This window comes from Salvelinus namaycush, chromosome 34 (assembly GCF_016432855.1).
Source record: "Salvelinus namaycush isolate Seneca chromosome 34, SaNama_1.0, whole genome shotgun sequence".
Lineage (NCBI taxonomy): Eukaryota > Metazoa > Chordata > Actinopteri > Salmoniformes > Salmonidae > Salvelinus > Salvelinus namaycush.
In genome coordinates this window covers 25,193,757-25,212,878 of record NC_052340.1, presented here as the reverse complement: position 1 = coordinate 25,212,878, position 19,122 = coordinate 25,193,757, and the positions used below count along the sequence as shown (strand labels likewise).

At 44.0% G+C, this 19,122-nt stretch overlaps 1 protein-coding gene across 1 annotated transcript in view; it reads left to right on the top strand.

Moving 5' to 3' along the window:
- LOC120028459 (CXADR-like membrane protein) overlaps window positions 1–18,371 on the top strand; it is a 156,347-nt gene extending 137,976 nt beyond the window's left edge. Inside the window, exons 2-7 of the mRNA XM_038973669.1 lie at window positions 8,417–8,574; window positions 12,522–12,723; window positions 14,440–14,607; window positions 16,345–16,467; window positions 17,022–17,163; window positions 17,968–18,371. Coding sequence (XP_038829597.1) covers window positions 8,417–8,574; window positions 12,522–12,723; window positions 14,440–14,607; window positions 16,345–16,467; window positions 17,022–17,163; window positions 17,968–18,316 — 1,142 coding nt within the window. The 3' untranslated portion in view covers window positions 18,317–18,371. The remainder of the gene's footprint in view (window positions 1–8,416; window positions 8,575–12,521; window positions 12,724–14,439; window positions 14,608–16,344; window positions 16,468–17,021; window positions 17,164–17,967) is intronic.
- The last annotated feature ends 751 nt before the right edge of the window (window positions 18,372–19,122 follow it).

Sequence of the window (19,122 nt, the reverse complement as noted above, 5' to 3'; positions counted from 1 at the left end):
GAGGAATATTTCACTTTCTCTGTTCACAGAAGTAACAACATGTGCATGAGGCATCAAGTTGTGCATGAGGCAGAAATATGCTGTGCGGCTCGAGTTTCGCATCAGCTGGAAGACGGTGTCCCTTGTTGGTCAGTGTCAGTGGAGGAAAGGGAGAGCGGAGGAATGTTGAGAGGCGGACCGTCAGTCTGCTGCTCTCTCCTTCTGCTGAGACTGACCATCAGATGCAGGCACCATCAGCCCAGTAAAATAAAAAGCAAATTATTTAAATGTACGCTAACTCAGCTGTGCTTTACAACTAATATAACAACGGATCTATTACCTGTATGATCATATAGGCTACCTCAAATTTTGAAATATAATTTTTTTAAATGGCCTGAACAACAATGCATTGGCAATGCCAATATGTAGTGATAATGTACTGGCCCTATAGCTTACAGAGTGGTAGGTCTTGGGTTGCATTTTGACTCATAGTGATCTTGACTCGGTTGGTGACCACTGTTCTAGAGTTTTCCCTGTTAGCACTAATGACGTTTCTCTTTACTGTGGCAATTGTGATTGAATCAATGCAATATTATCCAATTTCAATGCAACATACCAAAACAAAACTAACTATGCAAGAGATTTTTGTTGTATGCAGAACACTTCGGAGTAGGATTCTATTGCATTGACATGCACTACTCAGCCAGTACTCTGCATAGACCGGTGAGGCATAAACAATCAGCGCTGCAGTAGGCCTATATGCAAATAGACCATAGACCATCTGTGCCATTTACTTTGAACTGGACTGTGCTTACAGCATGAGTAGATGCGCTTGTTTTGAGATCAAAGCAAGAGCTTCATGTAGCCACGTCTGCACATCTTGTTCATATCCTTTGCTAGTAAGTGAGTTATTAGCCCAGTTATAGATCATTTGTAGTCAGCAATAGGGGAGTGATTGCTTCCTACAAGAGCACAAAACGTATACATTTCTAGACATCTTCAACAAGTGAGTCAGGTTTTTTGTCTTAAAGGGGCAGTGTTGTATTTTGAGACAGGCTTGAATAAGATAAGTAGCCAATAGGCAGAGGGTAGCATCATTTGTCTGATTCTCTGTAATAATGGCATGGAAATAATAATGCATTTTATTTTGTGAAGTCATTTATTGCACCAAACACAACAACATTTCCAGTCACCTCCTTCACTGAATGACAAGTGGATAAACAGGTTATAATGTCAAGCTCTGCATGTTTCAAAAGTCTCATGGAATGTAGTCTTACATTGAACACCACATATTGGATGCTACTGTAGGCTGAATGATAGAACAGCTACTGTATGTCCATGTTGAAATGTTATGGCTACATTATGATCAAATAGCCACAGTAGCCGACATGGCAACTGTTAAAACTGTAACTTAGAGTGGATACAACCTCAGTGTTCACAGTAAACGCGCGCTGGAAGATGCACAGAATTGTCATAACGTTCAAGTTTGTGCTCAGCAGACCTGAAATATGCTCAGTGCCAAACATATTTTGAGGAAACTTTGGTTGTGACCTCTGACTATTTCAGCGTTTTCCATCATTTGAATGTGTCCCCAGCTCAACTGTATGTCACCAGTTGCTTCTGATGCATTTCACACATATTAGTCATACCATGGAGAAAAGCCAAATTCAGTGCACCTGGTAACCCGGGAGGCATTTCTCTATGTCCCAGCCCATTGTTCTCTGAGTAATTCTCCCTGTCCTCTCCCTCTGTTTTCTTCTCTTGCCAGAGGAGCCTGTCAGTGGAGCAAGATAAACTTTAGTATAGAGTGGCTGTGCTGAGAGATGAATGCTGCAGTCCTCTCTCCCTGTCTGGACCTTGTGTGGATCAGCTGGTAACTCCTATGCAATTTGAAACTCTGTATGCCCCACGACTGCTATATTCTACTTCACATGTCTGCACAGAGGCCTTGATTTACCGTCAGCATGAGATAGGTCTTGTTTTTCCATTATGCAGATAGAGGAGTATGGAAGTGCATTTCTGAGACAGCAAATGTTCACATAAAGCATGCAACACACACATACTGTTCACACTCACACACACATGCTCTCTTATTACAAAGGACAAATACATATAGAACTCTAGAGGAGTTGCTTCTGCGTCCTCCACTTTTCCCACTGCTTTCCCTAGAGCTACGGTGAGATTCAAGCTCATTGTGGCCAGAATCTGTTGATCATGGCGAACAGAGTGGACTTATTAAACACAAGACATTGGGCCTTCTCTTCTCTTTTCCCTCTCTTCTTTTTCCTCCCCTGATCTCTACAGTTGTGAGAGCCAGAGGTCAGGAGCGTTAGCGGTGCTGAGGCCAAGCCAATGTGCTGAATGGGATGTGGAGCTTGACTTTGGGCAATGTGAAAGATCTGGGGCCGCTGCCTGCCTGCGTCCCACTGGCTGCTCTATAATAAGACGACCATTCTGCGGGGAGGTGGATTTACTGGAGCACAACTCCCCCTAGGGCATTTTCATAGAAATTGGTTCCTCCACTACAGTCGCCCCAGCTCTCCCTCACTCTCTCTGCCCCTCTGTCTTCCTCTGTCTCTCTCTCTCTCTGTTTCTCTCTGTCTCTCTCTGTCTCTCTCTAAGCCTATGCTGCTGCCAGCTCCCCTTTTGTTCATTATAATACATTTCTTTAGCTCTTTTCTTTGCTTGGGTAAAAACTGAGCTCTGTCAAAAATGTGAATTTGCAGCCATGTTGATCCCAGTCCAGAGAGTAGAGGAATGAGAGAAGAGGAGGGGGGAGAGAGGGGGGTGTCTCGTCAGAGCCAGAAGTTATTAACATTATCGCGAAACACCCCCTTGACTCACAGCTATCAGCTAAGATGGCCTCCTTAACATACCATTTCCCAGGGCCCTATGGAATGTCAAGAAGACATGAACACATAGAGGCCTCGTGATTAGACCTGGGATCAAATACATGTGTATTTGAGTATCTGGTATTTAAAATACTTTTTTGTGTATTTGACTATTTTCAAATACACAGCCCAAAACAAGTACTTGTATTTGAATGTTTTTATTTTTTTTACAAATAGTCTGCCAAATTGTATTTCAAATACACTGACAAAATACACTCATGCATTTAATCCAGGAATTTGAAAATAGTATTTGAAATAAGTATTTTAAAATACTGTAACATACTTTCCAATTGTATTTCCAACTACATAAAAATATGCAACCACCCCACTGGACACAGACATCAATTCAACATCTATTGCACGTTGGTTTAACTTAATTTCATTGAATGACGTGGAAACAACATTGATTCAACCAGTGTGTGCCCAGTGGGACTTGTCTTTTCAAGTAAAATATATCTGCAAGGTTACTTTGAATGTACTGTATGTGAAAGTATTTGAAATAGTATTTGAACCGAGGTCTGCTCGTGATGGAAGATGTTTTGACAATTTTGCTGTGCCTGACAGTAGATAATGTCTCAGACTATTTACTGTGTCTCCGGTATTCATAGTAATTCAATTTTTTTTTTTACTTCTGTTGTCAGCAAGCTGGTTAGCAAGCTGCCCACCAGTTCTAGTTTGTATGGAAATGACCAAGTCAAGAAGTATTATGCCGAGTTAGGGGTTCAGCCAAACTCTTTTTCTTTTGCAAAGGTAGCAACAGCCAAAGTAGCCCGCATGCTAGCAGAGCTTAAATGCTCCAAAGCCCCAGGCCTGGATAATATTCCTGCAAGGTTTATTAGAAATTCTGCTGAGGAATTTGGCCCTTGTATTACGCATATCGTTAATCTCTCTCTTGAACAAGGCATCTTTCCCATGGAAACAAGCTAAAGTTATACCTCTCTATGAGAAGGAGGGATAAAGTCTGACCATAGGAATTATAGGCCTTTATCTATCCTCAGTATAACATCAAAGATCCTGGAGAGTGTTGTACATGAGCAAATGTATGAATATGTCAACAAAGTCTAATATCTAGTGTTTAGAAAAACACTTCACTGATTCATGTCTACTTTACTTGACTGACTTCATCAGGAAAGAGATTGATGAGGGAAATCTTCGTGGAATGGTACTGCTTGACCTACAGATACCTTTGATACAGTTAATTACTGTCTCCAAACTGGAGGCACTGGTGTTAATCAGTATCCCTCTAGGCTGGGTAAAGTTCTACTTGCTAGGTAGGGAGCAAGTATTAGAGGTTAATGGTTCACTGACTCAGGCGAAACTAATAAGTTGTGGCATTCAGCAGGGGAAAGTGCTTGGGCCACTACAGTTTTTACTATACATAAACGATATGAAAGATGCTTGTGCTTGCCATCTTGTCCTTTATGCAGGTGACTCTACACTTCTGGTGTCTCATAAAATATAACTATTTTGGAGAGCATACTTAGCACAGAGCTTACTAACATTAGCAAATGGCTTGGAGATAATAAGCTATCTCTGCACTTAGGTAAAATTGAGGCAATTATTGTGTTGGTCCTCTGAAATCAGAGTGGAGTTAGGGGGTGAGGTGCTGACTACTAAAATGCCTGTTTGCTACATGGGATGCATCATTGATGGAAGCTTGGGTGGTGTGAGCATGGCCACTAAAGTGCTAGGGAAGCTTAATGCCAGGGCCACATTTTTGGCTAGAAAGTCCAAGTTGCTTGATAAGGACTCCATGAGCGTGCTAGCCACTGCCCTAATTCAATGCAATTTTGACTACGCTCGTACTTCCTGGTTTGGGGGCTTATCTAAGATTCTGAATGGGAAGCTCCAGATAGCCCTGAATAAGCTGATCAGGGTGGTATTGAATGTGAGTCCACGTACTCACATAGGCAGGAGCTGCTTTCAGGAACTCAGCTGGCTGCCTGTTGATGCTAGGGTGTCCCAGATTAAACTGTGTCTGGTTTACATTAGTATTTATGGTTCTGTGTCCAGATATCTGACTGATTACTTTCTGCATGTTAGGGATGCACACAACCACAGCACCAGACCAGGTGTTGCTAATGTGTGCTTATACAGGTTCAGGAGTAATGCTGGGAAAGGTACTTACTTGTATACTGGAGCCTCAGAGTAGAATGAGTTGCCTTAAAAATAAAGTTCCAAACTGTTTGATGTCTTCTGTGCTCATATGAATGTACCCTACGATGTAACTGCATTGATGAGATAGATGTTCTTCTTTGGTTTTATGTTTTATTACCTCAGTGCCATACTGTGTTCGATCTTGCCTAGCCATCTTGTCTCAAGAGGACCCCAATGGAAATAAGTCCCAGACATTATTGTGTGTTATCCTCCATGATTTTACTAATGTGCATGTATAGCTTTTTCAAGTTTTATGTGCGATTGTTTTTTTAAACGGTCGAAGTAACAAACTAAACTAAAGTAAGCTCAAATATCCCACTATATTAGACCATTGAATGCCAAGGACATAAACTAAAGACTACCTGAGGTTCTTATACAGAGTCACCATAGTATGCTGTGACACCCTGGTATGCCGCATACTGGGCATCTCACAAATTATGGTTTCCATCGGTCCAAACCGCCACAGCTGTGCACACTGTGAATGAAGCCAATCCCAAAAAATCACTCTCACTCACTCACTCACTCACTCACTCACTCACTCACTCACTCACTCACTCACTCACTCACTCACTCACTCACTCACTCACTCACTCACTCACTCACTCACACACACACACTCCAGCAAAACTCCTCCTTCCTCCTCCTCCTGAAAGTGATTAGGAGCTATGCTGAGAGGATACCCACAGTCCTCTGTGCTGGCTGGATCGTTCTCTCCTAGGCTCCCCTCCATGACTTCCATCCAAAGTAATATCTGCGGGGTGCCCACAAGATGAATGGCTCTGCAAATGCTGCATTAAAAAGTCATGAACGGGGTTACCTTCAGGGGAGTTGGGAGCTCCTTGGCTTGAAATAGGTGGCCATTTTATCTGATGAGTAATGATTTGAGCAGAGCAGGGGAGAGCGAGAGCAGTAGGAGGACAGTAATGTGTCCTGTCACCAGGGCTGTATTGAGCGGACTGTGGGCCCTGCTGTACTGTAATATGGCCTCCTTTCCTGTGTTGCTGGGTGCCAGTCAGAGAGGGCAGCTGGGGTTGGGTCAACGTGGTGACTCAGATGGATGTGAGTGACTGGTGTGGAGCCCAGGGTTATTGCGTCAGGGAAATGTGAAAGTCAAATAAACTTAAAGAGCTGCACACAAAGTTCACAGAGTAATGATGTCATCCCTATGAGTCATTCAACCGCTTCTGAATAACGGGTTTGCAGGTATGATACCTCCCTCCCTGTACCAAATAAAATATATTTGCCATAGTTGTCGAATACAACTTTACCATGAAATGCTTGCTTACGAGCCTTTCCCAACGATGCAGAGTTGAAAAATAATAATACAACATTTAAATAGAAACACGAGGAGTAAAATACACGAGAATGGAGCTACATACAGGGAGTACCAGTATCAGATCAATGTGGAGCTACATACAGGGAGTACCAGTATCAGATCAATGTGGAGCTACATACAGGGAGTACCAGTATCAGATCAATGTGGAGCTACATACAGGGAGTACCAGTATCAGATCAATGTGGAGCTACATACAGGGAGTACCAGTATCAGATCAATGTGGAGCTACATACAGGGAGTACCAGTATCAGATCAATGTGGAGCTACATACAGGGAGTACCAGTATCAGATCAATGTGGAGCTACATAAAGGGAGTACCAGTAACAGATCAATGTGGAGCTACATTAAGGGAGTACCAGTATCAGATCAATGTGGAGCTACATACAGGGAGTACCAGTATCAGATCAATGTGGAGCTACATAAAGGGAGTACCAGTATCAGATCAATGTGGAGCTACATAAAGGGAGTACCAGTATCAGATCAATGTGGAGCTACATATAGGGAGTACCATTATCAGATCAATGTGGAGCTACATAAAGGGAGTACCAGTATCAGATCAATGTGGAGCTACATAAAGGGAGTACCAGTATCAGATCAATGTGGAGCTACATAAAGGGAGTACCAGTATCAGATCAATGTGGAGCTACATAAAGGGAGTACCAGTATCAGATCAATGTGGAGCTACATAAAGGGAGTACCAGTAACAGATAAATATGGAGCTACATACAGGGAGTACCATTATCAGATCAATGTGGAGCTACATAAAGGGAGTACCAGTAACAGATAAATATGGAGCTACATATAGGGAGTACCAGTATCAGATCAATGTGGAGCTACATAAAGGGAGTACCAGTAACAGATCGATGTGTAGAGGTACCAGGTATTTCAGGTAGATATGTACATGAAGGCAGGGTAAAAGTGACAGAACTTTTAAGATGTCGCCCTCTTTACCACATCCCTACACCAAGTCACCTATTTTATGAGGCAGACAAGCGATCATTCTCATTGACTCTGACCGCTCTTACTTGTGCTGTTCCTGAGAGACTGGCCACTGAATAAGAAGAAATGTGCCTTCGGCTGATACATTGACCACATATGGTGATCCACTGAACATTGACAACATGTGATCGAGGGTGATAGGGCACAAAGGCATTCTTTCAATGAGTCGCTGTCTGTTTAATCTCTCAATCCCCGATATACTCAGGGCCAGCCCACAGACAATACAGTGTTTGTGTAAGTATGTACACCACATTGTATATTTAGTGATTTATTGAACCACTCAGCACCTAATCAGCGACACACCACTGAGTAATAAAAATGAGTATATTTACATGACCAGGACATACTGCAGCCGAACAAGCGTTTGATAACTTTATTTAGAGCACTTTGAAGCCAGGCTCTTAGCCGGCTCTCTGCAGTGGCTAAATGACATGTGCTGCTTTGGTTAATGCTGAAGCACCAAAAATATCTATCGCATTTGAGCGAGTAAGCCAGAGGCGTCATGGGGGCTGTGGAGCATGTGCATTGTTTTCCCTGTGCTGTGTCTACCAGTGGAAGGGAGTCGTATGTCCCATTGGTCACCCAACGGCCCCCATGAGCTCCATCCCTCTTCAAATCCCCCTGACGCCTCTGTCTAATTCCCCTCAACCCAGCGGGGCTGTCCAGCATCCTCCAATAAATTAACCCAGCGACCCCCACTGCATAGCAGGCCCTTGACAGTCTGGCCAATGGCCAGGGTCCGAGCCACAAGCCCCACGTACACAGCTGACGGAGCCTAGTGCAACTCAGACCCTGTTGTACAGCAAACAACCTGACAGCTAGGTGGGCTTGGGAGAAATTGACTCTAGTTATAGTCTTTGTCTCATTGTGGTTTAGATGGTTTTGTTTGTTTGATTCTGTTTCTTTTATGTGTTATGTCCTAGTAATTCTGATGGGGTTTCCTACCTCACTAGGTTTTTTACCCCAGATATTTTCTGCCTGTGGCTGCTGTCTGGTGGTGTATCTGGTTCTAGTTGTCTGACAGTGTCTTTGTTCTCTCTCTCTGTCTCTCCAGTGCTGCTGAGCCTGCTGACGGTCGGCGCCCAGACAGAAATGAAGAGAGTCGTCGGAGACAACGCCACCCTGCCGTGTCACCATCAGTTCTGGCAATCCAATGTGCAGTTGCTCGACATCGAGTGGCTACTGCAGAAGCCCAACTCCAAGCAGAGAGTGGTGAGGAAGCTGCTCTCTCTCGCTCTTGCCTCTTTCCTTCTCTCTCTCTCTCTTCTCTTCTCTCTCTCTCTCTTCTCTCTCCTTTTCTGTACCTCCCCCTCTCTCCCTCAATCTCTTTGTTGCAACCAATCTGATTTATTTTAGCTTCTTCAAAGGCACACTAATACAACACAATGTTCCACCAATTTGTTTCCTTCCCATCTCAGCCCTTTTCTACTTCCTACAGTTTACTGTTACTCTCGCACAGTTTGTTACGCTACAGCCTTATTCTAAAATGGATTAAATCGTTTTTTTTTTTGCCTCATCAATCTACACACAATAACTCATAATGACAAAGCGAAAAAAAGGTTTTTAGAAATGTTTGCAAATGTCAAAAAATAAATATCACATTTACATAAGTGTTTAGACCCTTTACTCAGTACTTTGTTGAAGCACCTTTGGCAGCGACTACAGCCTCAAGTCTTCTTGGGTATGATACTGCAAGCTTGGCACATCTGTATTTGGGAAGTTTCTCCCATGATTCTCTGCAGATCCTCTCAAGCTCTGACACGATGGATGGGGAGCGTTGCTGCACAAGTATTTTCAGGTCTCTCCAGAGATGTTCGATCGGGTTCAAGTCCAGGCTCTGGCTAGGCCGCTCAAGGACATTCAGACTTGTCCCAAAGTCACCCCTGTGTTGTCTTAGCTGTGTGCTTAGGGTCGTTGTACTGTTGGAAGGTGAACCTTCACCCCAGTATGAGGTCCTTAGTGCTCTAGGGCATGTTTTCATCAAGGATCTCTCTGTACTTTGCTCCGTTCATCTTTCCTCCATCCTGACTAGTCTCCCAGTCCCTGCTGCTGAAAAACATCCCCACAGTATGATGCTGCCACCACCATGCTTCACCGTAGGGATGGTATGGGCCAGGGGATGAGCGGTACCTGGTTTCCTCCAGACATGACGCTTGGCATTCAGGCCAAAGAGTTCAATCTTGGTTTCATCAGACCAGAGAATCTTGTTTCTCATAGTCTGAGTGTCTTTTAGGTGCCTTTTGGCAAACTCCAAGCGGGCTGTCATGTGCCTTTTACAGAGGAGTGGCTTCCATCTGGCCACTCTACCATAAAGGCCTGATTGGTGGAGTGTTGCAGAGATGGTTGTCATTCTGGAAGGTTCTGGCATCTCCACAGAGGAACTCTGGAGCTCTGTTAGAGTGACCATCAGGTTCTTGGTCACATCCCTGACCAAGGCCCTTCTCTCCTGATTGCTCAGTTTGGCCGGGCAGGCAGCTCTATGAAGAGCTTTGGTGGTTCCAAACGTCTTCCATTTCAGAATGATGGAGGCCACTGTGTTCTTGGGGACCTTCATTGCTACATACATTTTTTGGTACCCTTCCCCAGATCTGTGCCTCGAAACAATCCTGTCTCGGAGCTCTACGGACAATTCCTTCGACCTCATGGCTTGATTTTTGCTCTGACATGCACTATCAACTGTGGGACCTTATATAGACAGGTGTGTGCCTTTCCAAATCATGTCCAATCAATTTAATTTAACTCAGGTGGACTCCAGTCAAGTTGTAGAAACATCTCAAGGACGATCAATGTTAACAGAATGCACCTGAGCTCAATTTCGAGGCTCATAGCAAAGGGTCTGAATAACTTAAGTAAATACATTTTTTTAATTGTATTTTTATACATTTGCTAACATTTCAAAAAAACGTTTTTTACCTTATCATTATGGGGTATTGTTTGTAGATTGATGAGAAAATGTTTTATTTAATACATTTTAGAATAAGGCTGTAATGTAACAAAATGTGGAAAAAGTGAAGGGGTCTGAATACATTCCGAATATACTGTAGGCTTTTTCAGATTCCCTGAAGTGAAACGATATCGACTGAGATACAGTAGTAAACAAATTACTGTGGCTGAAAGTCCTCCTGAGCCACAGTTACTAAATAAAGCCTGTACATTAGACCAGAGAAGCCTGTACATCACAACAGCTGTGAAAATAGTATACCTAGACATTCCAGTCCCTGAGATATGAATTAGACAACATCAATACTGCCAGCTCTAAATATAATAAAAATGGATCCATCCTATCACCCACCTTTTATCATCTACCCGAGTCTAAAAACAGTCCTAGTGTAATTACTTGTCTTCTAGCTCTCAGAAGATGTTAAAGTATCAGTTTCTGTTTTGATTTGTTACAGTTTTTTCTTAATGAAGTGTACTATCTGATAACAGTAATACTGTGAAATTTCAACAGGTGTCACGCCCTGACCTTAGTTATCTTTGTTTTCTTTATTATTTTGGTTAGGTCAGGGTGTGACGAGGGGGGTATGTGTGTTTTTGTCTTATCTAGGGGGGTTTGTATATCTATGGGGTTTTGGTATTGTCTAGGTATATGTAGGTCTATGGTGGCCTGAATTGGTTCCCAATCAGAGGCAGCTGTTTATCGTTGTCTCTGATTGGGGATCCTATTTAGGTTGCCATTTACCATTTTGGTTTTGTGGGTTATTGTCTATGTGTAGTTGCATGTCAGCACTCAGTTATATTAGCGTCACGTTCGTTTTGTTGCTTTGTATAGTTTGTTCAGTATTCTTTCTTTGATTAAATAAGAATGTATTCAAATCACGCTGCGCCTTGGTCTCATCGTTACGACGAACGTGACAACAGGCCTTATCAGATGAAAGAGATTTCTAATTTCTTTGAAAGTCATTCATTTACACACTGATCTGTTGATTAGCAATGAGAGATTTGGTTCCACAAGAAAAGGGAGGAGGGAGAGAAGGGAGGAGGAAGAGAAGGGAAGAAAGGGGAAAACAAATGTCTTTGATACCTCTGAAGGGGCTGGCACATTGCATTGAATATTTAATGAGGAGATAACATTGAAGAAACCATTAATTAAAATGAAAAGTCTTGAACATTTTATTAGAAACGAGACTGTGCCTGTAGCGGAATTAATAAATCATTATTTTATTTCTGCTGGAAGGTCGTATTGAAATGGAAAAGAGCAGCTTGTCAACATTTAGCCTCTGTTGCCGAGTGTACAGGCTACATGTGTCAGGAGCACAGAGGGGAGAGAAATCCCGAGCAAGGGCAGGGTTCACTGGCGCTGACCTGAGGATGCGTATGCTAATGCTAATGGTGCTACACACCCATAGGCCCATCCTGAGGACGTCCACAGACAAGGGGAAAATTGAGAACTTGATGTATTCAATTCAATTGCACATTAGACAGACCACTCATTCCACCTCTCATAAACGTATGTTCAGAGCCACAAGCACAAACACATACACACCTGCAAATACTGTACACTCCACATCCAAAATGGATGAACACAGCAGGAGTGTGCCCATAGGCAAATGCACAGTAACTTGAAACTCATAGCGCAGGTGCCAGGGTCATGTCACAGAGTGTCTGTTGCAGGGCTCTCTGTGTGTGTGTGTGTGTGTGTGTGTGTGTGTGTGTGTGTGTGTGTGTGTGTGTGTGTGTGTGTGTGTGTGTGTGTGTGTGTGTGTGTGTGTGTGTGTGTGTGTGTGTGTGTGTGTGTGTGTGTGTGTGTGTGTGTGTGTGTGTGTGTGTGTGTGTGTGTGTGTGTGTGTGTGTGTGTGTGTGTGTGTGTGTAAATGGGCAGACGTCACCTGCGAGCGCAGCAGGTAAACCCAGCTCCGATGGCACTGATGTGCTGTGGCACCAGCGTTTAGCAGTCCCCATCTGCAGGCTCTCACTTGCCCTGAGTAATAGGCTGCTGTGACAGCTGTGTTTGATGCTGTTGTGTGTGTGTGTGTTTTTTTTACAAGGTAGAGAGAGAGAAAGACAAATAGAGGGTACATGTCTGTACTGTATGTGTATGTGTCTTTATGAGCAAGCAGTGTCCATGTATGTCTAAATCCACATACAGAGCTGATGCCTTTACATATCTCTCTGCATACAGCTCTCTGTGTGTCTCATTGTCTCTCTCCCCAACCCAGATCATCACGTTTTTCGGGGGCCAGGTTTACACCAACGAGGTGACCAGCGGGACCAGTCGTCTGTCTTTCGCTGGGGACTACCTAAAAGGAGACGCCTCCCTGCTCCTCAGTGACCTACAGCTGACCGACTCTGGGGAGTACTACTGCAAGGTCAAGATGGGGGGAAAGTACCACTGGAGCCAGGTCAACCTCATAGTGCTGGGTGAGTCTGCTCTCCAGCTCTGTCTCTCACATACGCTAATCAATAGGGAATTAGCCCGGGCACATTTCCTCTGTCATGCTGACTGATCTAATGATTCAATTTGATTCAGATGGAGTGATTCGATTTAGATTTTTTTGTTTGGCCTTGTTTCTCCATTGCGAGGGTCTCTGAGATGTATGGTTGCTGAGGCACATAGAAGTAACATAATCTAATATATGTCGAAAAATGGCTGACATTGTGGATTGACCTCTTGTCAGCTTGAAACAGATGATGCAGAATTTAGTTGTTAAACATTAGGAAATTATTTTGCTACCATGATATGAAAATAAGTTTTCTGTCATCAAATATACTACAGACAAGCTCTTTATGATGATTTAATATTTGTTATGTCTGTTTATAATTATTAAACACCATACAGAGTTCTGAGCCGTCATTCAGCTTTCATAACTATGATGACAAAGCCAGTTGGGCTGCTTTAGAGGGGCAAAGACCCCATTGTTGTTTTATTATCTGTTCTGTTTATTTTTTTCATTGCCCCAATACACAGAGGTTTGGCGGTTTTAAATGGCTTAGTTTTCACTGGCTCTGTGGTAAATGTGTCTCTGCATATCGTTGAATAGACAAACAGCTTTGAAGGACAGACAGGCAAGTGGAGAGCAGCAATACCACAAAGTAGTCCAACGGGAGAAGTGAGATCATTCTCCCATGCAATTTATTAAAACATCATCGGAGATTAGTTCAACCGGTGGTTATTGGTACTTTAATGGAACAGTCTCTTAATCATTTCTCTCTTTTCTCCCTCTCCTCCATGAAGACATTTCTTTGAGTTAGCATCTAGATTTTTACTAATTGCCCTCAGCTTTGCAGTGACACTTTTGATTTTGAGAGATGAACATTTGCATTTTTCTCTTGCAGTCCCGACGTTAAGATAATGGGTTGGCAGAGGAGCTGGTGGCTGGCTGGGTCTGGGCCCCTGTCTCAGTGTGTGTGTGTGTGTGTGTGTGTGTGTGTGTGTGTGTGTGTGTGTGTGTGTGTGTGTGTGTGTGTGTGTGTGTGTGTGTGTGTGTGTGTGTGTGTGTGTGTGTGTGTGTGTGTGTGTGTGTGTGTGTGTGTGTGTGTGTGTGTGTGTGTCCTCGCTCTGGCTGCTCCGGCTGCAGATAGATTGGTCTAACTGGCCCTGACAGAGCTGTGAGATGTACTGCAGAATCCCCGGCACTCTCCTCAGCCCTTTCATTATATCTCTTACTGAGCGTGGGAGCAGCATGTTCACCATGCCGGTTAGACTGGGAGGGAAGGGATGGAGGGGAGGGGAGGGATGGACGGATGGAAGGAGGAAGGGGTGGAGGGTTGGAGGGATGGGTTGAGGGATGGAGGGAGAGATATAAGGAGGACTGGAGCAGCTGCTGTGAAGCAGCCATAGAGCTAGAGAAGGGCTGGCCATCTAGTGACCCCCAGGCCACAGAAACTCAGGAGCACAGCACTCTCTCCTGACCTGTCTCTGTCTGCAGGCTTTCAAAACCAACTCACAGTCACTTATTGATCTAGGTTTGGGGCCTTTAACACAACTCTTAATCCCAGCATTGACTTCCATGAGAAACAAACAGGCTACTGTTACACTCAAGAATCTTTAAGTATTATTTCCCGTTTACACATGCGGCTACAGTATTATAGTGTTATTTGTAGTGTTTTATAACTACTGTTCTGTTGTTTCTACAGTGAAGCCCTCTAAGCCACGATGCTGGATGGACGGCAGGCTGCTGGAGGGCAGTGATGTTAAACTGAGCTGCAAATCCAGTGACGGCTCAGACCCTATCAAATACAATTGGGAGAGGGTGCTGGATAAGGGAAAGAGTGTTGGGAACCTCCCCCTACTGGCACTGAGAGGTAAGTAGATTGTCCACAAGTACACATGCTGCACACCACTTCATCCATGTGTATGTGAAACACGGGTCCCCTAAAGAGGACATTACATAGTATATGATATTTTGATGACAGTATTTCCCAGAATACATTTTTATCCCAAACACTTAAATTCCAGTCTGCCTCCGAAACACCAAAATATAATGGAGATTCATTATAGCACAAAAACTTCCTGATAGCAGCGATTCAGCCAGTGTTCCCCAACTGGCAGCCTAATTTGTCCCGCGGGTGATTTTATTTGGACATAAAAGACTGTAAAATCACCAGCAAATCAGCTCTGAATGATTTTAATTTTGAAATTCTGTTCAAAAGTACTCCCACTGTCACGGCTGTTAAGAGATGAGGACCAAGGTGCAGCGTGGTGAGCGTACATTTTCTCTTTATTTATAAAAATGACGCCGACAAAACAATAAACAATACAAAAACGAACCGTGAAGCTCAAAAGGCTATGTGCCCTAAACAAAGTCAAATTCACACAAAGAACGGTGGGGGAAAAAGCTACCTAAGTATGGTTCCCAATCAAAGACAACAATAGACAGCTGTCCCTGATTGAGAACCCATATCCAGCCAAAACATAGAAATAGAAAATCATAGAAACACAAAACATAGAATGCCCACCCCAACTCACGCCCTGACCAAACCAAAATAGAGACATAAAAAGGATCTCTTAGGTCAGGGCGTGACACCCACGCATAATAGAGAGATATATGTGATTGTATACAAATGTAAGCAAGGTTTGAAATGATTATGTTTTATGCATTTATGCATTTATGGATTCTACAAATGATTACTAATTATGACCCCGTGACCATCCACTCAAGAAGAAAATCAGCCCGTGGCTGAATCTAGTTGATGATCCCTATCCTAGACGCATCTACCCCTTGAGGCACAAAACACACTTTCATTGCATTTCAGTTTTACCACCTATTCTCCCCACTCAACTCGCATTAGTGATGACACGTGCCCATGCCAAAAGCCTAGAAATTAATGACCTCCATGATACAACATCTGTTCAGTCTAATTCGTTTTCATTGGGCGATAAAACGCACCGTCGTGGCCCATTATTTATGGGTGGTGGTGAAAGGTAATATCACGTGGCTGTCATGACAGGGATGTCTAAGGGACTCTTAGCCACGTAAATCTCCATCGTTCTCTCAGACAAACTCTTTCAACTCCCCCTAAATTCTACGAGGTTCTACGAGCCCGGTGGTCTTCAATCACCAGAGTCACTCTGAGTTTGAGTACACCCAATCTCTCCGAGGCCAAGATCAACATTTGCGAGTTCCTCTCCTCTTGCTCCATCCCACAGAGTGTGATACGTCAGAGCTGACACGCTATTGCAGACAGGAATGGTCAGCCCAAAACAGACCTGAGTCAGGTCTAACGAGGCTCAACACTCATCAATACAATTTAATCTCAATACAGCCTCACAATGCATTTTTCTTGCTGCTGATCTGTTACTAGATTATCAAAGAATGGAGTGGATCAGAGCTGAGATATGATATGAAGTACAGTACTTCACTGCAAGGATTTATTACATGCTGTTAATCAAATTGCTCTTCAAGATCATGCTAACTGTAGAAGTGCTTGAAACCATTGTAGATGGAAATACATGTACAAACTGCACCACAGACCCCGGTCCTCTCAGCTTTCCTAAGTTGAGCAGGTTGTTAAATCACAGTCTATCTATCTCTCCTACAGATCTGAAGAATCCAGAGATTGTCACCCTGCGGAACCTGACGAAGGACAGTACAGGTGTCTACAAGTGCACTGCCAGCAATGACGTTGGCGAGGAGAACTGCATCATCGAGGTCACCATGCAGTGTGAGTAGAGAGAGCTGCTCTCCGGCTCCGCACCACACCATGCTATGATGGTGATGGATGACTGTAGTTTCCAATAGCACCTGGACATTGTTTTTTCCTCGCTTCACTCCCCTGCGCCTCAGTAACACAACACTGGGGACTGTACCGTTAAAACAGTGGCCATTGGTCATCGACTTCGCTCAAACAGTAATGTTTCAATGTCACGGTAATAGATTTCCAGAAAGGCACAGGAATGTTAAGGTCAAAACAGGGTGAAATGTTGGGGACATGATTTATAAGTTAACACAGCAACAGAAATGGTTTGATAGCATTTTGTTAGATTCATAGCTTTGTAGGGAACACAAAATACACACAACACCAGCAAAATCTATCATCCACAAATTCACAGGGTTTACCTATCGGGACTAAATCATTATTTTTAAAGGGATTGTTTATGTGAAAAACATCAATATTTTTGGTGTGTGCACAGTACAGTGTGGATACTCTATGTACAGGTACATGTATGGTAGTTTTCCGCTGCCCTTCTGAGGTCAAAAATGTGTGATGATCCACAGATGTTCGAGGGATGGGCGTGCTGGCAGGTGCCGTGGTGGGCGTCTCCTTTGGTGTTCTCCTCATCATCCTAATCATCTGGTTCGTCTTCCGCAAGAAAGAGAAGAAGAAGTATGAGGAGGAGGAGACTCCCAATGAGATCAGGTCAGTCATTTTCTTCTTCTTCCTGCATCTCTTTATCTTCTGTTCCTCTTTCACTCTTTTTCTGTCTAACTTATTAAATACTGAAGCAAAGCACCAACTTCTCTGCATGTGTATGTGCACTTGCGTGTGTGTCTGTAATAAATCTCTCATTGTCAAGCATAGTATTTATTGGTTTCTGAGAGCCATCCTTTTCACACCTCTCTGCTCCTCTCCAGAGCAGCCATAAGCAGGCAGCAGGGCCTAAGTGTGGATTGAGGCCATGTTTGACTCCCAGAGAGAGATTTACAGTAAACTGGGGCCTCCAGGCTGCTAATGGCGCAGCTTGTTACAGCAGAAGAGAAAACAATTCACTGCTTGGAGGCTATGTAGCTGCTTATTTGCCGGTGTTTAGATGAATAATGCAGCTTGGTTGGGGATGACTGTGTAGTAAATAATGCAGACTACAGGGAGGTGTTTCCTTTTACATGTCATGTTTAGCCACTGAGCGGGTGGGATGGGATGGGGCAGTTTTCTGAAGTGGGGTCGGTAACGGTGGTGCCGGTGTAATGTAGTGGATTAAGACCTAGACGAATTAGACTATTTTTATTTAGACACTTGTGTCAGACCCAGATGATAATGCAGCAAATGCAGTGGAGCATCACCAAACCCTTTTCTCTGATTGTGTAAGACCGTTTTCTCCACTGGCTCTCCTCAGAAAGGCCGTAGAGTTTGTTTAAGTTTGTTTGTCTCTGTGTGCATGCTTGGGGTCATGACTGGCCGAATCTAAGTAGCTCTTGTTTGTTTTTGATTTGTGTATCTGTGCAGGGAGGATGCAGAGGCTCCCAAGGCCAAGCTGGTGAAGCCCAACTCTCTGTCATCGTCCCGCTCTGGCAGCTCCCGCTCCGGCGCCTCCTCAACACAGTCCATGGTGCACAACACCGCCCCCCACGGGCACCGCCCTCGGGCCCCAGCCATAGCTGCCCTTAAGGAGAATGGACAGCCCCCTGACTTCCCCCAGTCCCCCCCAGCATACACAACGGTGGTACCCCCCAACAAGACCCCTGAGCCCCCTGGCACCCCCAAATTCAACATCAACTCCAGGAACCAGATCTCTGGACCCACTCCCCCCACTCTCATGGTCCCTGCCCAGACCAAGGCCTTTCAAACTGTGTAGGATGGAGAAGAAAGTCCATCCTGGCTATGTTGATGTGTAAAACCCACCCCTTCAAAGACACAAACTCTTCCGTTAAACAACGAAATGCAAGTAGTAAAAGGATGTAATTAAAATAATCAATAATATAAATCCCAAAACTTTTAATGAATGCCTACTTAAAAAGGGAAAATAAGAAATGCTTGCCCCCTACTGAAAAAAAAAAAAAACATGAGACAGAACACATTTCTGTTTATGTCTCGTGGCTAAATAACTTATTTTTACACTTTTCTTTCTACTTTGAAGTCATGGGAAGCAATGAGCGAGCACAGTGCTGTGTGCGGTGAGGTGTAAGAAAACCCAGAGTGGAGCTTTTATTTATCAAATCAAAAGGACAGGAAGAGTGCAGAGAAAAAGGAAGAAAGAAGGAATGGGTTGAGAAAAGAGAGATCCAAAGTCTGCGGGTGCCGATGGAGACACGCAGCTGACGACATGACGGAGGGATGAGGGCATGAAATACTGAGAGAGAACCACGCCTCTTTATTTTGGCCTAGTGGTGTCTCTGACTCATCCAACCACACCACTCCCAACAGGCAGACACACCGGAGCTTCCAGTCCCCACTACAACCACGGCTCTCTGACAGAGAGCATGCTGTGTGCCCTGTGAGGAGAGAAACCGCTAGATCAACCCTCCAGAACACAGGCGGCCGATGGCACCTTATTTGGAGAGGACGGGCTCATAGTAATGGCTGGAGTGAAATACATGGAATGGTATCGAACACGTCAAACACAAGGTTTCCGTGTGTGATACTATTAAATGCACTCCATTC